General features: G+C 38.6%; 1 protein-coding gene across 2 annotated transcripts in view; it reads left to right on the forward strand.

Annotated features, from left to right (window-relative positions):
- LOC128693744 (nonsense-mediated mRNA decay factor SMG7) overlaps positions 1–15,220 on the forward strand; it is a 42,679-nt gene that overhangs the window by 9,802 nt on the left and 17,657 nt on the right. For both annotated transcript variants that reach the window (XM_053783596.2, XM_053783597.2), the window contains exons 8-12: positions 711–835; positions 4,557–4,678; positions 12,848–12,991; positions 13,452–13,527; positions 14,674–14,794. In XM_053783596.2, coding sequence (XP_053639571.2) covers positions 711–835; positions 4,557–4,678; positions 12,848–12,991; positions 13,452–13,527; positions 14,674–14,794 — 588 coding nt within the window. The remainder of the gene's footprint in view (positions 1–710; positions 836–4,556; positions 4,679–12,847; positions 12,992–13,451; positions 13,528–14,673; positions 14,795–15,220) is intronic.

Consider the following 15,220-nt stretch of genomic DNA (forward strand, 5'->3'; position numbering starts at 1 on the left):
CTGAGCATGCAGTTTTTATAAAGGGTATCATAATAAGTTATTCCAGACCTAGTACATATTAGTCTATTTTTAATTAAAATGTATGAAATTACTGTAATTTTTTAGTTTTAATAATGTACATTATTTCAAAACTTTAAAAAGGATAAGAGAGAAAAGATAGGATTAGAATTTCAGTCTTCATTCCATTTCTAAATAATCAAACAATCTTAACAAAGCCCTTTGCACTACCTGAATTATTTCTTTCATACTAGCTCATTATCTTCTAATTTCTTCACTTGCTGTTCTCTTCATAATACTCATTATCTTTATTTTTAATTATCTTATTTATTTACATTACCTTCATAATTTAATTTGTAGTGCTAAGCCTGTCTTTATTATGTAGCCTTCATAATTAAATTTATTTACATAGAGTGCTAAACCCATGGTAGTCATTGAGTGCAGGGAGTGGAGGTGGCTTAATTCTCATTCTGCTAATCAGTCAGCCAGACTAAGGAAGGAATCTATGGCTTTTGTAACCTTACAAACCATAGAATTATTGCAGACATTACTAGAGTTAGCAGTTTCAGTTATCACCCCTCTTTATTTTTCCTTTTAGTATGACTTCAGACTTTTGTTGAGACCTTTGGTCTACCATCTTTAGGGTATTACTTTGTTGTTTCCCTCCCACCCTGTGAAGTTCCTGTGGTCCAAGTTTTTCCTTTCCTATGCAGATGGTGCTGGTGAATTTGTTTGCCCTAAACTACTTCTCTGGAGCTGTGAAGATTAAGACTAGCGAGGAAACCACTACCACCAGGAAGGACGAAGAGAAGCTAGAAAAACCAAGGGATCCTAAAGAGTAATTTTTTTGCATATCTCATTCACAACACATTAGATACAGATAGTTGTGTGTATAACTGTTTTAGAGGCCATTAAAAATTATATGTTAGTCATAACATTCAGAAACTCTAGCAGAGTCGGTATGAAGGGCACCATCTTGTTAAGGGAGAGTAAAATAGCATAGGAAACCAGGATTTCATTGCCTGTTTGAGCATGTTATATAGGAGTGAGTGAAGGCAAGAGGTTTTTATGAATTGACATGCTGTAGGAGTGTAAGCAATGTAATGCTTGTGAAGGGATTCAGGAAAACCAGTTAGCCACACTTGAGTCTTCAAGTTGGAAAGTACAGTGCCTGCACTCTGTAGGAGGGGTAGGGATGTTGCAGTTCAGAGGGTCATCTGAACTGTGATATCATCACAAGGTTAGCAAGACAGTTATTGAATGAACAACTGAAAGTGTTTACTCTTTTTCATGTCACCCATCCTTGGTAGGAGATGGGTAGTGGTTATTTTATTTTTTTATTATTAACACATTGATCGTTTCCCACCAAGGCAGGGTGGCCCGAAAAGAAAAAACTTTCATCATCGTTCACTCCATCACTGTCTTGCCAGAGGCATGCTTACACTACAGTTATAAAACTGCAACATTAGCCCCCTCCTTCAGAGTGCTGGCACTGTACTTCCCATCTCCAGGAATCAAGTCTGGCCTACCAGTTTCCCTGAATCCCTTCATAAATGTTACCTTGCTTACACTCCAACAGCACGTCAGGTCCTAAAAACCATTTGTCTTCATTTGCTCCTATCTAAGACATTCATGCACACTTGCTGGAAGTCCAAGCCCCTCGCACACAAAACTTCCTTTACCCCCTCCATCCAACCTGTCCTAGGCCGACTCCTACCATGCCTCCACTCCACTACAGATTTATACATTCTCGAAGTCATTTTATTTTGTTCCATCCTCTCTACATGTCCAAAGCATCTCAATAACCCCTCCTCAGCCCTCTGGATAATAGTTTTGGTAATCCCACACCTCCTCCTAATCTCGAAACTAAGCATTCTTTGCATTATATTCACACCACACATTGCCCTCAGACATGACATCTCCACTGCCTCCAACCTTCTCTTTGTTGCAACATTCATAACCCATGCCTCACACCCATACAAGAGCATTATTATAACTATACTCTCATACATTCCCCTCTTTGCTTTCATGGATAAAGTTCTTTGTCTCCACAGACTCCTCGGTGCATCACTCGCCTTTTTCCGCTCGTCAATTCTATGATTTACCTCATCTTTCATAGACCCATCTGCTGACACGTCCACTACCAAGTATCTTAATACATTTATTTATTTATTTATTTATTTAATAATTTGAACATACAGAGGTACAAAAAAAATACAGGTAAGAGCAGCATGCCAAAGCCACTTGTATGCATACCATTACGGGCTGGCTTAAAATTAACTTAAGATTAACTAAGCAATGATGTAATCAGTGATAAAACATTATTGTAAACAGATAATAATAAAGCACAAATGAGTATTACAAAGACAGGTCATATGGTTGCATGCATTGCTGTACATTCAGTAGAATGGAGTATTCCGTTAGGTAGTGTATTTAAATAATAACAAAGTTAGATTGGGTCTTAGGTTTAACATTTATCTGATATAATTGTGAGAAACATTTAAGATATACAATTTATAAGATTCAGTTATTCAGTATTTATTTGGTTTTGGGTGAGTAAGTGATCTTTGAGAAGAGACTTGAATTTATAAACAGGTAGTGTTTCTTTTATATTTACAGGTAATGAATTCCAGATTTTAGGGCCTTTTATGTGCATTGAGTTTTTGCATAGCGTGAGATGGGCACGAGGAACATCAAAGAGTGATCTGTGCCTTGTGTTATGGCCATGTGTTCTGTTGAGGTTGGCAAGGAGATGTTTGAGGGGAGGGTTAATATCAGAGTTAAGTGTTCTATGTATGTAATAGGTGCAGTAATAAGTATGGATGTTTTGTATGGTGAGTAGGTTTAGTGTTTTGAATAATGGTGGAGTGTACTGCCTGTAGTGGGAATTTGTTATCATTCTGACTGCAGCCTTTTGTTGGGTAATTAGTGGTCTGAGATGGTTAATTGTTGTTGAGCCCCATGCACAAATTCTACCCACTACCCACTGCCCCATGCACTTCCCCCACACTCACAACTGGTTCTTATTCACTCCTCCATACTCTCTCCCTCCAATCTGATATCCAGTCTTCTGTTACCTAATTTTTTTGTTATCCTCATCACCTTACTCTTCCCTATATTCACTTTTAATTTTCTTATTCTACATACCTTACCAAACTCATCAACCAACCTTCGCAACTTCTTTTCAGAATCTCCCAAAAGCACAATGTCATCAGCAAAGAGCAGCTGTGACAACTCCCACTTTGTGTTAGACTCTCTATCTTTTAACTCGACACCTCTTGCCAACACCCGAGCATTCACTTTTCTTGCAACTCCATCTATAAATACGTATATTGAACAACCCTGGTAACATCAAACATCCCTGTCTAAGGCTTACTTTTATTGGGAAATAATCTCCCTCCAGCCTACATTACTCTAACCTGAGCCTCACTATCCTTGTAAAGACTCTTCACTGCTTTCAGTAACCTACCTCCTATTCCATACATTTGCAACATCTGCCACATTGCCCCCCCTATCCACCTGATCATACACCTTTTTCAAATCCATAAATACCACAAAAACCTCTTTACCCTTATCTAAATACTGTTCACCTTCATGTTTTACTGCAAACACTTGGTCTACACACCCCCTACCCTTCCTAAAGCCTCCTTGTTCATTTGCTATCCTGCTCTCCACCTTACTTTTAATTCTTTAAATAATAATTCTAACATACACTTTACCAGGTATACACTTCTTCCCCTATAATTTTTACACTCTCTTTTGTCCCCTTTGCCTTTATGCAAAGGAACTATGCATGCTCTCTGCCAATCCTTAGGTACCTTACCCTCTTCCATACAATTATTAAATAAAAACACTAACCACTTCAAAACTATATCCCCACCTGCTTTCAACATTTCCATCTTTATCCCATCAACCCCAGCTACTTTACCCCCTTTCAATCTACCCACTGCCCCATGCACTTCCCCCACACTCACAACTGGTTCTTATTCACTCCTATAAGATGTTATTCCTCCTTGCCCAATAAACGAAATCACAGCTTCCCTATCTTCATCAACATTTAACAATTTCTCAAAATATTCCCTCCATCTTCCCGATACCTGTAACTCTCCGTTTAATAACTCTCCTCTCCGGCGGTGGTGTGTTAACAAAATGTTATTATAATGATAGGGGTGCCAAAATTGTAACTACAATTAGGAAATTGGAAGAAGTTTAACACAAGTTATTGTATCGTAGCTGAGAGGGTGTGCATGTACAGTATTTCAATACTAAATACTTTATTTATTAATACATGTATTAGCAACATGGATTGTCTAGGTGCCACAACAAGTTTAAAATACCAAAAGCTTAAAGCTGAAAATCTCCATTATATTTTGCTTTCTATAAATTTATATTATGAAATACAGTAGATTCAAATAATTTATATGTAGAATATTCATGAATTAAAAATTTTGCTGCTTTGTATAAATTGTTGAAGTTAGCAAAAGTTTTGATGTGCATCTACAGCATTGTGCTTTAATGAAATTTGTGCTCAGTAAATTGTACAGTATATTGCATTTCAGGTGTGAAGGTTGTCTGGAAGTGGTGGAGGAGTTGACAGTTGGTGTGTTGGCAGCACTGCTCCTGCCTGTGCACACTATCCGTGATCCCGACCAGCTCATGGCCTACCCTGCCCTCCCTGCAGGTAACTGACACTTCTGGTGCTGGTGGTCTTGCAACCTCTCAGGTAGAGAGTTTAATGCTACAAAATTTCTACAATTCACTTATGTAAAAATTACAACATGGAATAAGAAATTGAAATAGGTATTATCATTATGAAGAGAGAGAGAGAGAGAGAGAGAGAGAGAGAGAGAGAGAGAGAGAGAGAGAGAGAGAGAGAGAGAGAATGAGAGAGAGAGAGAATGAGAGAGAGAGAGAATGAGAGAGAGAGAGAATGAGAGAGAGAGAGAGAGAGAGAGAGAGAATGAGAGAGAGAATGAGAGAGAGAGAGAGAGAGAGAGAGAGAGAATGAGAGAGAGAGAGAATGAGAGAGAGAGAGAGAGAGAATGAGAGAGAGAGAGAGAGAGAATGAGAGAGAGAGAATGAGAGAGAGAGAGAGAGAGAGAGAGAGAATGAGAGAGAGAGAATGAGAGAGAGAGAGAGAGAGAGAGAATGAGAGAGAGAGAATGAGAGAGAGAGAGAGAGAGAGAATGAGAGAGAGAGAGAGAATGAGAGAGAGAGAGAGAGAGAGAGAGAGAGAGAGAATGAGATAGAGAATGAGAGAGAGAGAGAGTGAATGAGAGAGAGAGAATGAGAGAGAGAGAGAGAGAAAGAATGAGAGAGAGATAGAATGAGAATACTCTTGAGGAAATTCTTATTAAACGACAGATCCATTCTATTATGCCTGTTTTATCTGCCCTCTTAAAAATCTTTTCTAAATGGTGCAGTTTTTCATAACTGAAATTGAAAAAGTGCATCAAAAATTGAACAGCACTTGCTATGAAGGCCTTTCCATGCATTATTCAATTATTTATGCTTTTCCAATTGCATTTACAAAAAATTATCAGTATAGAGGAGCTCTATGATAAAATTGATTTTACTGGTTATCAAAATGCCATATATCAGAACATGTTTTTAATAGAATTCTTATTCTATGTGATTGCATATACAGAGCCAGATTTTTTGTACTTTGCCAATTTGTACCAAATAAATATGGAAGCATTGCATTTGTACCAGTGACATATATGTGGAACCTAAGCAAATTTGATTAAAAACTAAATGCTTTTACCTATGACAAAATTGCATTATAGCAACATATTATGCCAAGCATTTCAGGCAGCCATAAACTTGTAATCATAATCCAGTTTTAAGGATGCCCAAAATGCTTTCCATAATAAGTGGCTTTCTATAAAGTAGTTATATGTGTCAGTCATTTTAATTGTATAATACAGCAGGGCCCCATATTTATGGCTGCTAGGTTCCCGAACCCTAGTGATGAGTGTAAATCGTTTGCGAGTGGAAAAGAACAGTTTTTTTCAATGCTGATAATGCCTGATAATGTGTTTACACTATCATATATTAAGTGCTGAATACAGCTAGGCATAAAAAAAAGATACAAAAGTAAAAAAACGGCTTGATAAAGCTTCTGGAGCGCGAAATGTTGCCACAATAAAATGTCACATTAGTTGCACTTGTGTCCTTTTATCTAATGTAAGTAAAAAATGCACAGTTCATACAATACTTACCTTACAGTATAACACTGGATGCCCTTCCTTTATACAACTGTTGTGCCAAAACAGTAGAAAATCAGAGAAATCACCGATTATAATGAACTATGGTTCAGTTGAAAACCACCAAAAATGTGGAATACCAAAGAGGGTTCCAAATATGCGGGGCCCTCCAGTATACTCTACTCCACCTTATAGACATAAAGTTTGTGTGGTGGTAAGAAATGAGTAGTTTTGTATCTGAGTAAAGATCCAGCAACTCATTTTTGAGCCCAAATAGTGTAGCTGCTGCCCTCTACCACTTTATATATCTTAGAATTTGAATGGAAACATCCCAGTTTCATCTACATAGAAAATCTATGGTGTATAGTCACAGTACAGAGGGCCCTCCAAACTGCAGCAGCCCCCGCTCCTTCTTCAGAATGCAGGCATGGTACTTTCCACCTCCATTTCCGTAAATCCCTTCATAAAGGTTATATTCTTCACATTCCAACATTGCATCATGTTATAAAACCACTTGCCTCTATTCACCCTTTTCTGATATTCTCACACAAGTCTGTTGGATGTCCAAGCTCTTAGCACCTAAAGCCTCCTTTACCCCCTCCTCCTAACCCTTCCTGAGACGATCCCTACTCCTCTGAGCCCCAGGTTTATACACCTGCCTAGTTATCTTATTTTGCTTCATTCCCTCTAAATGTCTATCCCACCTTAACAACCCCTCCTCAGCCCTCTGAATAATAACCTCACACCTAATCTCTAAGCTCTGAATTGTCTGCATAATATTCACATAACACATTGCCCTCAAACATGACATCTCCACTTTTAATTATCTCTATACCTGGAGGGGTTTCAGGGGTCACTGCCCCCACAGCCCAGTCTGTGACCAGGCAAAATTCATTTCTGCATTTTTTGTTTAGGGAAGATGTGACCATGTACAGTAGACCATTGATTAAGAGGCGATCTTCTAGGATGTTTGTAGATGAATGGTTCAGAGAACCGACATGTTGATAAATTAGACACATGTGCAACTCTTGGGTATCTTTATTGAGGAAACGTTTCGCCACACAGTGGCTTCATCAGTCCATACAAAGGAGAATCTTGAAGAACAGGAGGAGAATGAGGTAATCAGTCCCTCAACCTTGAGTCGATGTGGTCAGTCCATCAATCTTGAATAGAGTACGGCATACGTGCTGAGAAGGAGCTTATAAACCGTTGGCAGGAGAGGTGCAGAAGTCATAGGTCGTGTAACATTTGTTCAATGTTGAAGTAGGTCATGCCCAAGAATTAGGCAAGCGAAGAATTCCCAAGTATTAAGATCCCAAGAAGTTGCAGTGTCTGACAGGTTTGTAGATGAATGGTTCAGAGAACCGACATGTTGATAAATTAGACACATGTGCAACTCTTGGGTATCTTTATTGAGGAAACGTTTTGCCACACAGTGGCTTCATCAGTCCATACAAAGGAGAATCTTGAAGAACAGGAGGAGAATGAGGTAATCAGTAACAAATGTTACACGACCTATGACTTCTGCACCTCTCCTGCCAACGGTTTATAAGCTCCTCAGCACGTATGCCGTACTCTATTCAAGATTGATGGACTGACCACATCGACTCAAGGTTGAGGGACTGATTACCTCATTCTCCTCCTGTTCTTCAAGATTCTCCTTTGTATGGACTGATGAAGCCACTGTGTGGCGAAACGTTTCCTCAATAAAGATACCCAAGAGTTGCACATGTGTCTAATTTATCTTCTAGGATGTTTTTGTTATGTGATTGTTACAAAATTGCAGCATTTTTTTTTATCGTGACTCCATGAAGTTGTTTTATGACAGTGCAAATTAGGGGAAAATAATATGGAGTTCTGTAGGACTGGGTTGCACAAGCTTTTCCTTCCATCTCATGGGCAGCCACCCTGTGGGGGAGGCCTAGTCAGACTTAACGTACACAATCCCTTATGCCTCAGTGCTTCATACATACACGTCTCGTACCATACGCAGCTCTGTGTTAGTGAACTGATTTTTTATCTTTTCATCATCATATCTTGTGTCTGCATAGTAACTATGGCACCCAAAAGGAATATGAGTGATGGTGGAAATGACAAGAAGAAGTTTAAATGTTCAAGTCTTGGTGTTATGGAGAAAATTGAGATATTAGATAAGCTCAAATGTGGTGAGACAACAAGAGCCTGTGGTCTCAGTGGAACATCAGTTTGTTTATTTAAAAGGAACAAGGCAGAGATACAGACTTGTGCATTGAGTAACCCAGGTTGTGACTTCCTGAAGAGAATGACACATAAGTCACAACAACTAAATACAGTAAGAACATAACAAAGAGCAAACACTGCAGTGGATTGAGCAAAAACTCAAGAAAGGGGCATCACTTAATTTCATCTTATTAAGGATAAAAAAAAAGGCACAGCTTGACTTTGTAAGTGGTCCAAGTCGGACTGAAACGTCATCATAAGCTCCTCTCTTCTATGTGCGGGTTATTTTTGTAAGGAATAAAAACTTTAGAGTGCTAAAAAAAAACAGTGTGTGATGAGGAAGAAAGGCCTGAAGAAGAGTGCAGCTTTGGCACAAACTGGTTCCACAAGTTTCAAGTTGTGTAATCGGTTACATAATATTAAGTTTTCTGGTGAAAGTGCTTCAACTGCAAGGAATTTCCTGCTGAATTGGAGAAAATTAATTCTGAGGATGGCTGAGTCACAGCATATGTTTAATGCTAATGAAATAAGTCTTTTTTGGAAAAGGATGCCATCAAGAACCTGCATAAATCAGCAAGTAAAAAGTCTACCTGGATTCAAGGCAGCAAAGGATTACTTCAGCTTGCTCCTTTGCAGTAATACATCAGGCAGTTTAAAGTGTAAGCCCATGGTTATATACCACTCCAAGATTCCTTGTGTTTTGAAAGGTGTAGATAAAACCACCTTACCAGTTCTGTGGACATCAAATATATTAGCATAGATAGCGAAGAAATTATTTATTGGCTGGTTTAAGCATCACATTATTCCTGTAATTATGTTTTACCTGTGCAGCAAGAATTTTGCATTAAAGGTTCTCTTCACTCTTGATAATTCCCATACTCATCCAGAAGTTTTTCTTGGAGGTGCATCCACATGTAAAAGTTATGTTTTTACCACCAAATGCAACATTTTTATTACAACCACTGGATTATGGAATTATTAGTGAGGCAGAAACTCATTACAGCAGTGGACATTTACTCTGAGCTTGCAGTGCCAAACTTTTGGCATATATTGAACATTCCAGATGTCATCATCTATGTGAGAAGTGCATGGAACAAGGTTCCCCCAACCAACATTAAATTCATACTTGGGAAAGTTATGGCCTAGTACAGTGGACCCCCGCATAACGATTACCTCCGAATGCGACCAATTATGTAAGTGTATTTATGTAAGTGCGTTTGTACGTGTATGTTTGGGGGTCTGAAATGGACTAATCTACTTCACAATATTCCTTATGGGAATAAATTCGGTCAGTACTGGCACCTGAACATACTTCTGGAGTGAAAAAATATCGTTAACCGGGGGTCCACTGTATAGTGAATACTTTCACAGTTTTTTCCATACTTGAGAGCCAGGTTCAGAAAATTTATGTGAATGAGCTCTTAGATGATGATGATGATGATAAAGACAGAAGTCCAGAGGAAATGTTGGCAGAGCTCAATGCTCAGATACTTAGGAGGCAGATACCAGAGGAAAATGAGGAAGAACCTGAAGAAAAACAGTTCAGTGTTTTTTCACTTTGTTTTAGACAATTTTTTATTAAACTCCATTTTCAAGAATATAACTTCCATCTTAATTGCCAGTCAGCTGTAAATAATACATACAGTAATCCTATTTGTTTAGTATTTTCTAGATATCCGTAATTATTGTTTTCAACATATAATTATTATTTTATTATTATTATCACACTGGCCGATTCCCACCAAGGCAGGGTGGCCCGAAAAAGAAAAACTTTCACCACCATTCACTCCATCACTGTCTTGCCAGAAGGGTGCTTTACACTACAGTTTTTAAACTGCAACATTAACACCCCTCCTTCAGAGTGCAGGCACTGTACTTCCCATCTCCAGGACTCAAGTCCGGCCTGCCGGTTTCCCTGAACCCCTTCATAAATGTTACTTTGTTCACACTCCAACAGCACGTCAAGTATTAAAAACCATTTGTCTCCATTCACTCCTATCAAAAACGCTCACGCATGCCTGCTGGAAGTCCAAGCCCCTCGCACACAAAACCTCCTTTACCCCCTCCCTCCAACCTTTCCTAGGCCGACCCCTACCCCGCCTTCCTTCCACTACAGACTGATACACTCTTGAAGTCATTCTGTTTCGCTCCATTCTCTCTACATGTCCGAACCACCTCAACAACCCTTCCTCAGCCCTCTGGACAACAGTTTTGGTAATCCCGCACCTCCTCCTAACTTCCAAACTACGAATTCTCTGCATTATATTCACACCACACATTGCCCTCAGACATGACATCTCCACTGCCTCCAGCCTTCTCCTCGCTGCAACATTCATCACCCATGCTTCACACCCATATAAGAGCGTTGGTAAAACTATACTCTCATACATTCCTCAACAGACTTATCCCCCTTTAATTGTTGCACTCTCTTTTGTCCCCTTTGCCTTTATACAAAGGAACTATGCATGCTTTCTGCCAATCCCTAGGTACCTTACCCTCTTCCATACATTTATTAAATAATTGCACCAACCACTCCAAAACTATATCCCCACCTGCTTTTAACATTTCTGTCTGTATCCCATCAATCCCGGCTGCCTTACCCCCTTTCATTTTACCTACTGCCTCACGAACTTCCCCCACACTCACAACTGGCTCTTCCTCACTCCTACAAGATGTTATTCCTCCTTGCCCTATACACGAAATCACAGCTTCCCTATCTTCATCAACATTTAACAATTCCTCAAAATATTCCCTCCATCTTCCCAATATCTCTAACTCTCCATTTAATAACTCTCCTCTCCTATTTTTAACTGACAAATCCATTTGCTCTTTAGGCTTCCTTAACTTGTTAATCTCACTCCAAAACTTTTTCTTATTTTCAACAAAATTTGTTGATAACATCTCACCCACTCTCTCATTTGCTCTTTTTACATTGCTTCACCACTCTCTTAACCGCTCTCTTTTTCTCCATATACTCTTCCCTCCTTGCATCACTTCTACTTTGTAAAAACTTCTCATATGCTAACTTTTTCTCCCTTACTACTCTCTTTACATCATCATTCCACCAATCGCTCCTCTTCCCTCCCACACCCACTTTTCTGTAACCACAAACTTCTGCTGAACACTCTAACACTACATTTTTGAACCTACCCCATACCTCTTCGACCCCATTGCCTATGCTCTCATTAGCCCATCTATCCTCCAATAGCTGTTTATATCTTACCCTAACTGCCTCCTCTTTTAGTTTATAAACCTTCACCTCTCTCTTCCCTGATGCTTCTATTCTCCTTGTATCCCATCTACCATTTACTCTCAGTGTAGCTACAACTAGAAAGTGATCTGATATATCTGTGGCCCCTCTATAAACATGTACATCCTGAAGTCTACTCAACAGTCATTTATCTACCAATACATAATCCAACAAACTACTGTCATTTCGCCCTACATCATATCTTGTATACTTATTTATCCTCTTTTTCTTAAAATATGTATTACCTATAACTAAACCCCTTTCTATACAAAGTTCAATCAAAGGGCTCCCATTATCATTTACACCTGGCACCCCAAACTTACCTACCACACCCTCTCTAAAAGTTTCTCCTACTTTAGCATTCAGGTCCCCTACCACAATTACTCTCTCACTTGGTTCAAAGGCTCCTATACATTCACTTAACATCTCCCAAAATCTCTCTCTCTCTCTCTCTCTCTCTCTCTCTCTCCTCTGCATTCCTCTCTTCTCCAGGTGCATACACGCTTATTATGACCCACTTTTCGCATCCAACCTTTACTTTAATCCACATAATTCTTGAATTTACACATTCATATTCTCTTTTCTCCTTCCATAACTGATCCTTCAACATTACTGCTACCCCTTCCTTTGCTCTAACTCTCTCAGATACTCCAGATTTAATCCCATTTTTTTCCCCCCACTGAAACTCCCCTACCCCCTTCAGCTTTGTTTCGCTTAGGGCCAGGACATCCAACTTCTTTTCATTCATAACATCAGCAATCATCTGTTTCTTGTCATCCGCACTACATCCACGCACATTCAAGCATCCCAGTTTTATAAAGTTTTTCTTCTTCTCTTTTTTAGTAAATGTCTACAGGAGAAGGGGTTACTAGCCCATTGCTCCCGGCATTTTAGTCGCCTCATACGACACGCATGGCTTACGGAGGAAAGATTCTTTTCCACTTCCCCATGGACAATAGAAGAAATAAAGAAGAACAAGAGCTATTTAGAAAAAGGAGAAAAACCTAGATGTATGTATATATATATATGGATGTGCGTGTCTGTGAAGTGTGACCAAAGTGTAAGTAGGAGTAGCAAGATATCCCTGTTATCTAGCGTGTTTATTATTATTATTAATTTGCATTGTCTATTTCTGTACTCACTATTGTACATTGTTTTTCATAATTGTTTTTACAATTGTATGCATCTATTTCAGTTCGTCTGGTGTTTGAATGGGTTCATTGTGAGAAGGGGATGTTTATGTCAGAAGCTATGAAGAATAAACAGCAGATATGGCCTGGACTCTGCACGTTGGTCAACAACTTGCAGCAGCCTTTAGGCTCTTTTGATGCTAGCAAATGTATGTACTGTGCTGTATACATGTTCATATAAATGTTTTTGTGACACACTGGCCATTTTCCACTGAGGTAGCTTGATTAAAAAAAAAAATAGGAAACACATTCACCATCAATCACTCAATCACTTGCCAGAAGTGTGATGACATTGCAGTGCACATACTGTACTTGCCACTATTAGGACTCAAGTCTGGCTAACCAATTTCCCTGAATCCTTTCATAAATGTTACGTTGCTCACATTCCGACAGCTTGTTATAAGTTCTTCACTGAATATTCTTATGTAGTTTTTCAAATATTAACTGCATTGACCTTATGGCTTTTTATTTTTTTGGCATTCTAAAACTTCAAGAAAGACAAAGATTAAAGTTATTAATATAAGTGCCATTAACACTAATCAGTGTTAGAGTTATAGTGTATATAGTGTACATACTTCTGTTTAATACTCGGTTAAATTTTTACTCCAGATTCTGAGGTGCCACTAGTAGAAGACTGGGACCTGCAAGGCTTTGAACCACTTAAAAAAATGTTAAGCAAATACAAGTAAGTAGTTCTGTTATTTCTGGCTTATTATCATTCAGCCAAGTAATTATCTATTTGTACAGTAATTACCTATTGGAGTTGCATGGGCTGCACCCCAGTGCCTGGTCGTGCCTCTTAATTCATATAGTTGAGCCTTGTCATAACTACTGTGTCTACCTATTCTGTAAATTTAGCCAGTGAGCATAAAAGGCTAGCAGTTCTATGGGTTCATTTGAATGTTAGACCTTTCAGTAGTACAGTACAGTCAGTCATACCCAGCAGTATTCAGATTGAGATCATCCGGCATATTCGGCGATATTTATACAACACAGTACCTGGCATATTTGAGCATTTACACAGTATGTTATGTTCACACAGTTACTAAAACAATATTCATCATAGTCTCTACCATATCTTAAACACTTGAGTGGCATAATCATTTATATGATCCACATACTTTTTATTTTTACCTATGTTAAAAATGGGTGTAACTCATGTACAGGTCTTGATGATATGTAAAGGTATCTCATGTGCACATGCTACACCAGTTTATTTTAGTTTAATTCGTCATTGCAAAGGTTTTATATAAATAATTTTACATTGTTGCATCAAGCTCTTAAATACTGTAGTCTCGGATTGGAACATATGAAATAAAACTAAGAAGGGAAGCATTTGGGTGAAAAAAGTTAATGAATATAGAGAATGAATATGTGATATAAATATTAGTTTTCATTTTTTTTCAAGTTGGGGCAATCAAACAATAGGACTGCAATAACAGTTTAATGTAGAACTTGTAAAAACATCAAAATATGAAAAAAAAAAAATTGTGTATTTAGCATATTAAAGACACACTTTCACTGGGAGGGGAGCCTTCATGTTGGTAAAGGTCTCTTGATTGGAGGAGTTGAAGCTATTCTTAACCTTCTTTAGATCAAACCTGATTACTTCCCATTCCTCAGTCACTATGACCCCTATAGGTTTAGCATTTTCCCATGATTATAATATGAATTGTGTACTGTGCCGTTGTGTCAGAAAATTGTGTTTCTGTTTGTGTTGTTTTTCAAGATTTGATGTTCATCATCATATAAATTTTTTTTTGCTATATAACCAAAATCTAAGATTTAAGTGCTTTTTTTTTTTTAACTGAGCATTTAAAAAAACTTTCAGGTATCGAGAAGGCCTGTCTAAGCCAAGTCCAGAAGAATACAACTGTATACGTGCTTCCCGACTCACTGATATTGCAAAGTGGTTTGCCGAACAAGACATTGATGGAAATTCTGTGATCAAAGTAAGTCAATATAGTAAGAACATTTTTAATTCTTAATACCAAGAAACCATTTTTTTTAACACACTGGCTGTCTCCTGCCAAGGTAGGGTGACTCATCATTCACTCTGTCACTATCCTGTCAGAGGCATGCAGATACTACATTTCTGATGCCCCTCCAAACTGCAAATATCCTCACCTCTTCAGAGTGCAGTCACTATAATTCCCACCTACGGGACTCAAGTCTGGCTAACTGGTTTCCCTGAATCCTTTCAGAAAATGTTGCCTTGCTCACATTCGAACAATTTGTCAAGTCCCAAAAACCATCTGCTCCACTCCTATCTCACACACTCACACGTGCCTGCTGGATGTTCAAGCCTTTCACGCACTAAACCTCCTTTACTCCTTACCTCGAATCTTTCCTAGGGCAACTCCTACCTTGTCCTCCCT

This window comes from Cherax quadricarinatus, chromosome 34 (assembly GCF_038502225.1).
Source record: "Cherax quadricarinatus isolate ZL_2023a chromosome 34, ASM3850222v1, whole genome shotgun sequence".
NCBI lineage: Eukaryota > Metazoa > Arthropoda > Malacostraca > Decapoda > Parastacidae > Cherax > Cherax quadricarinatus.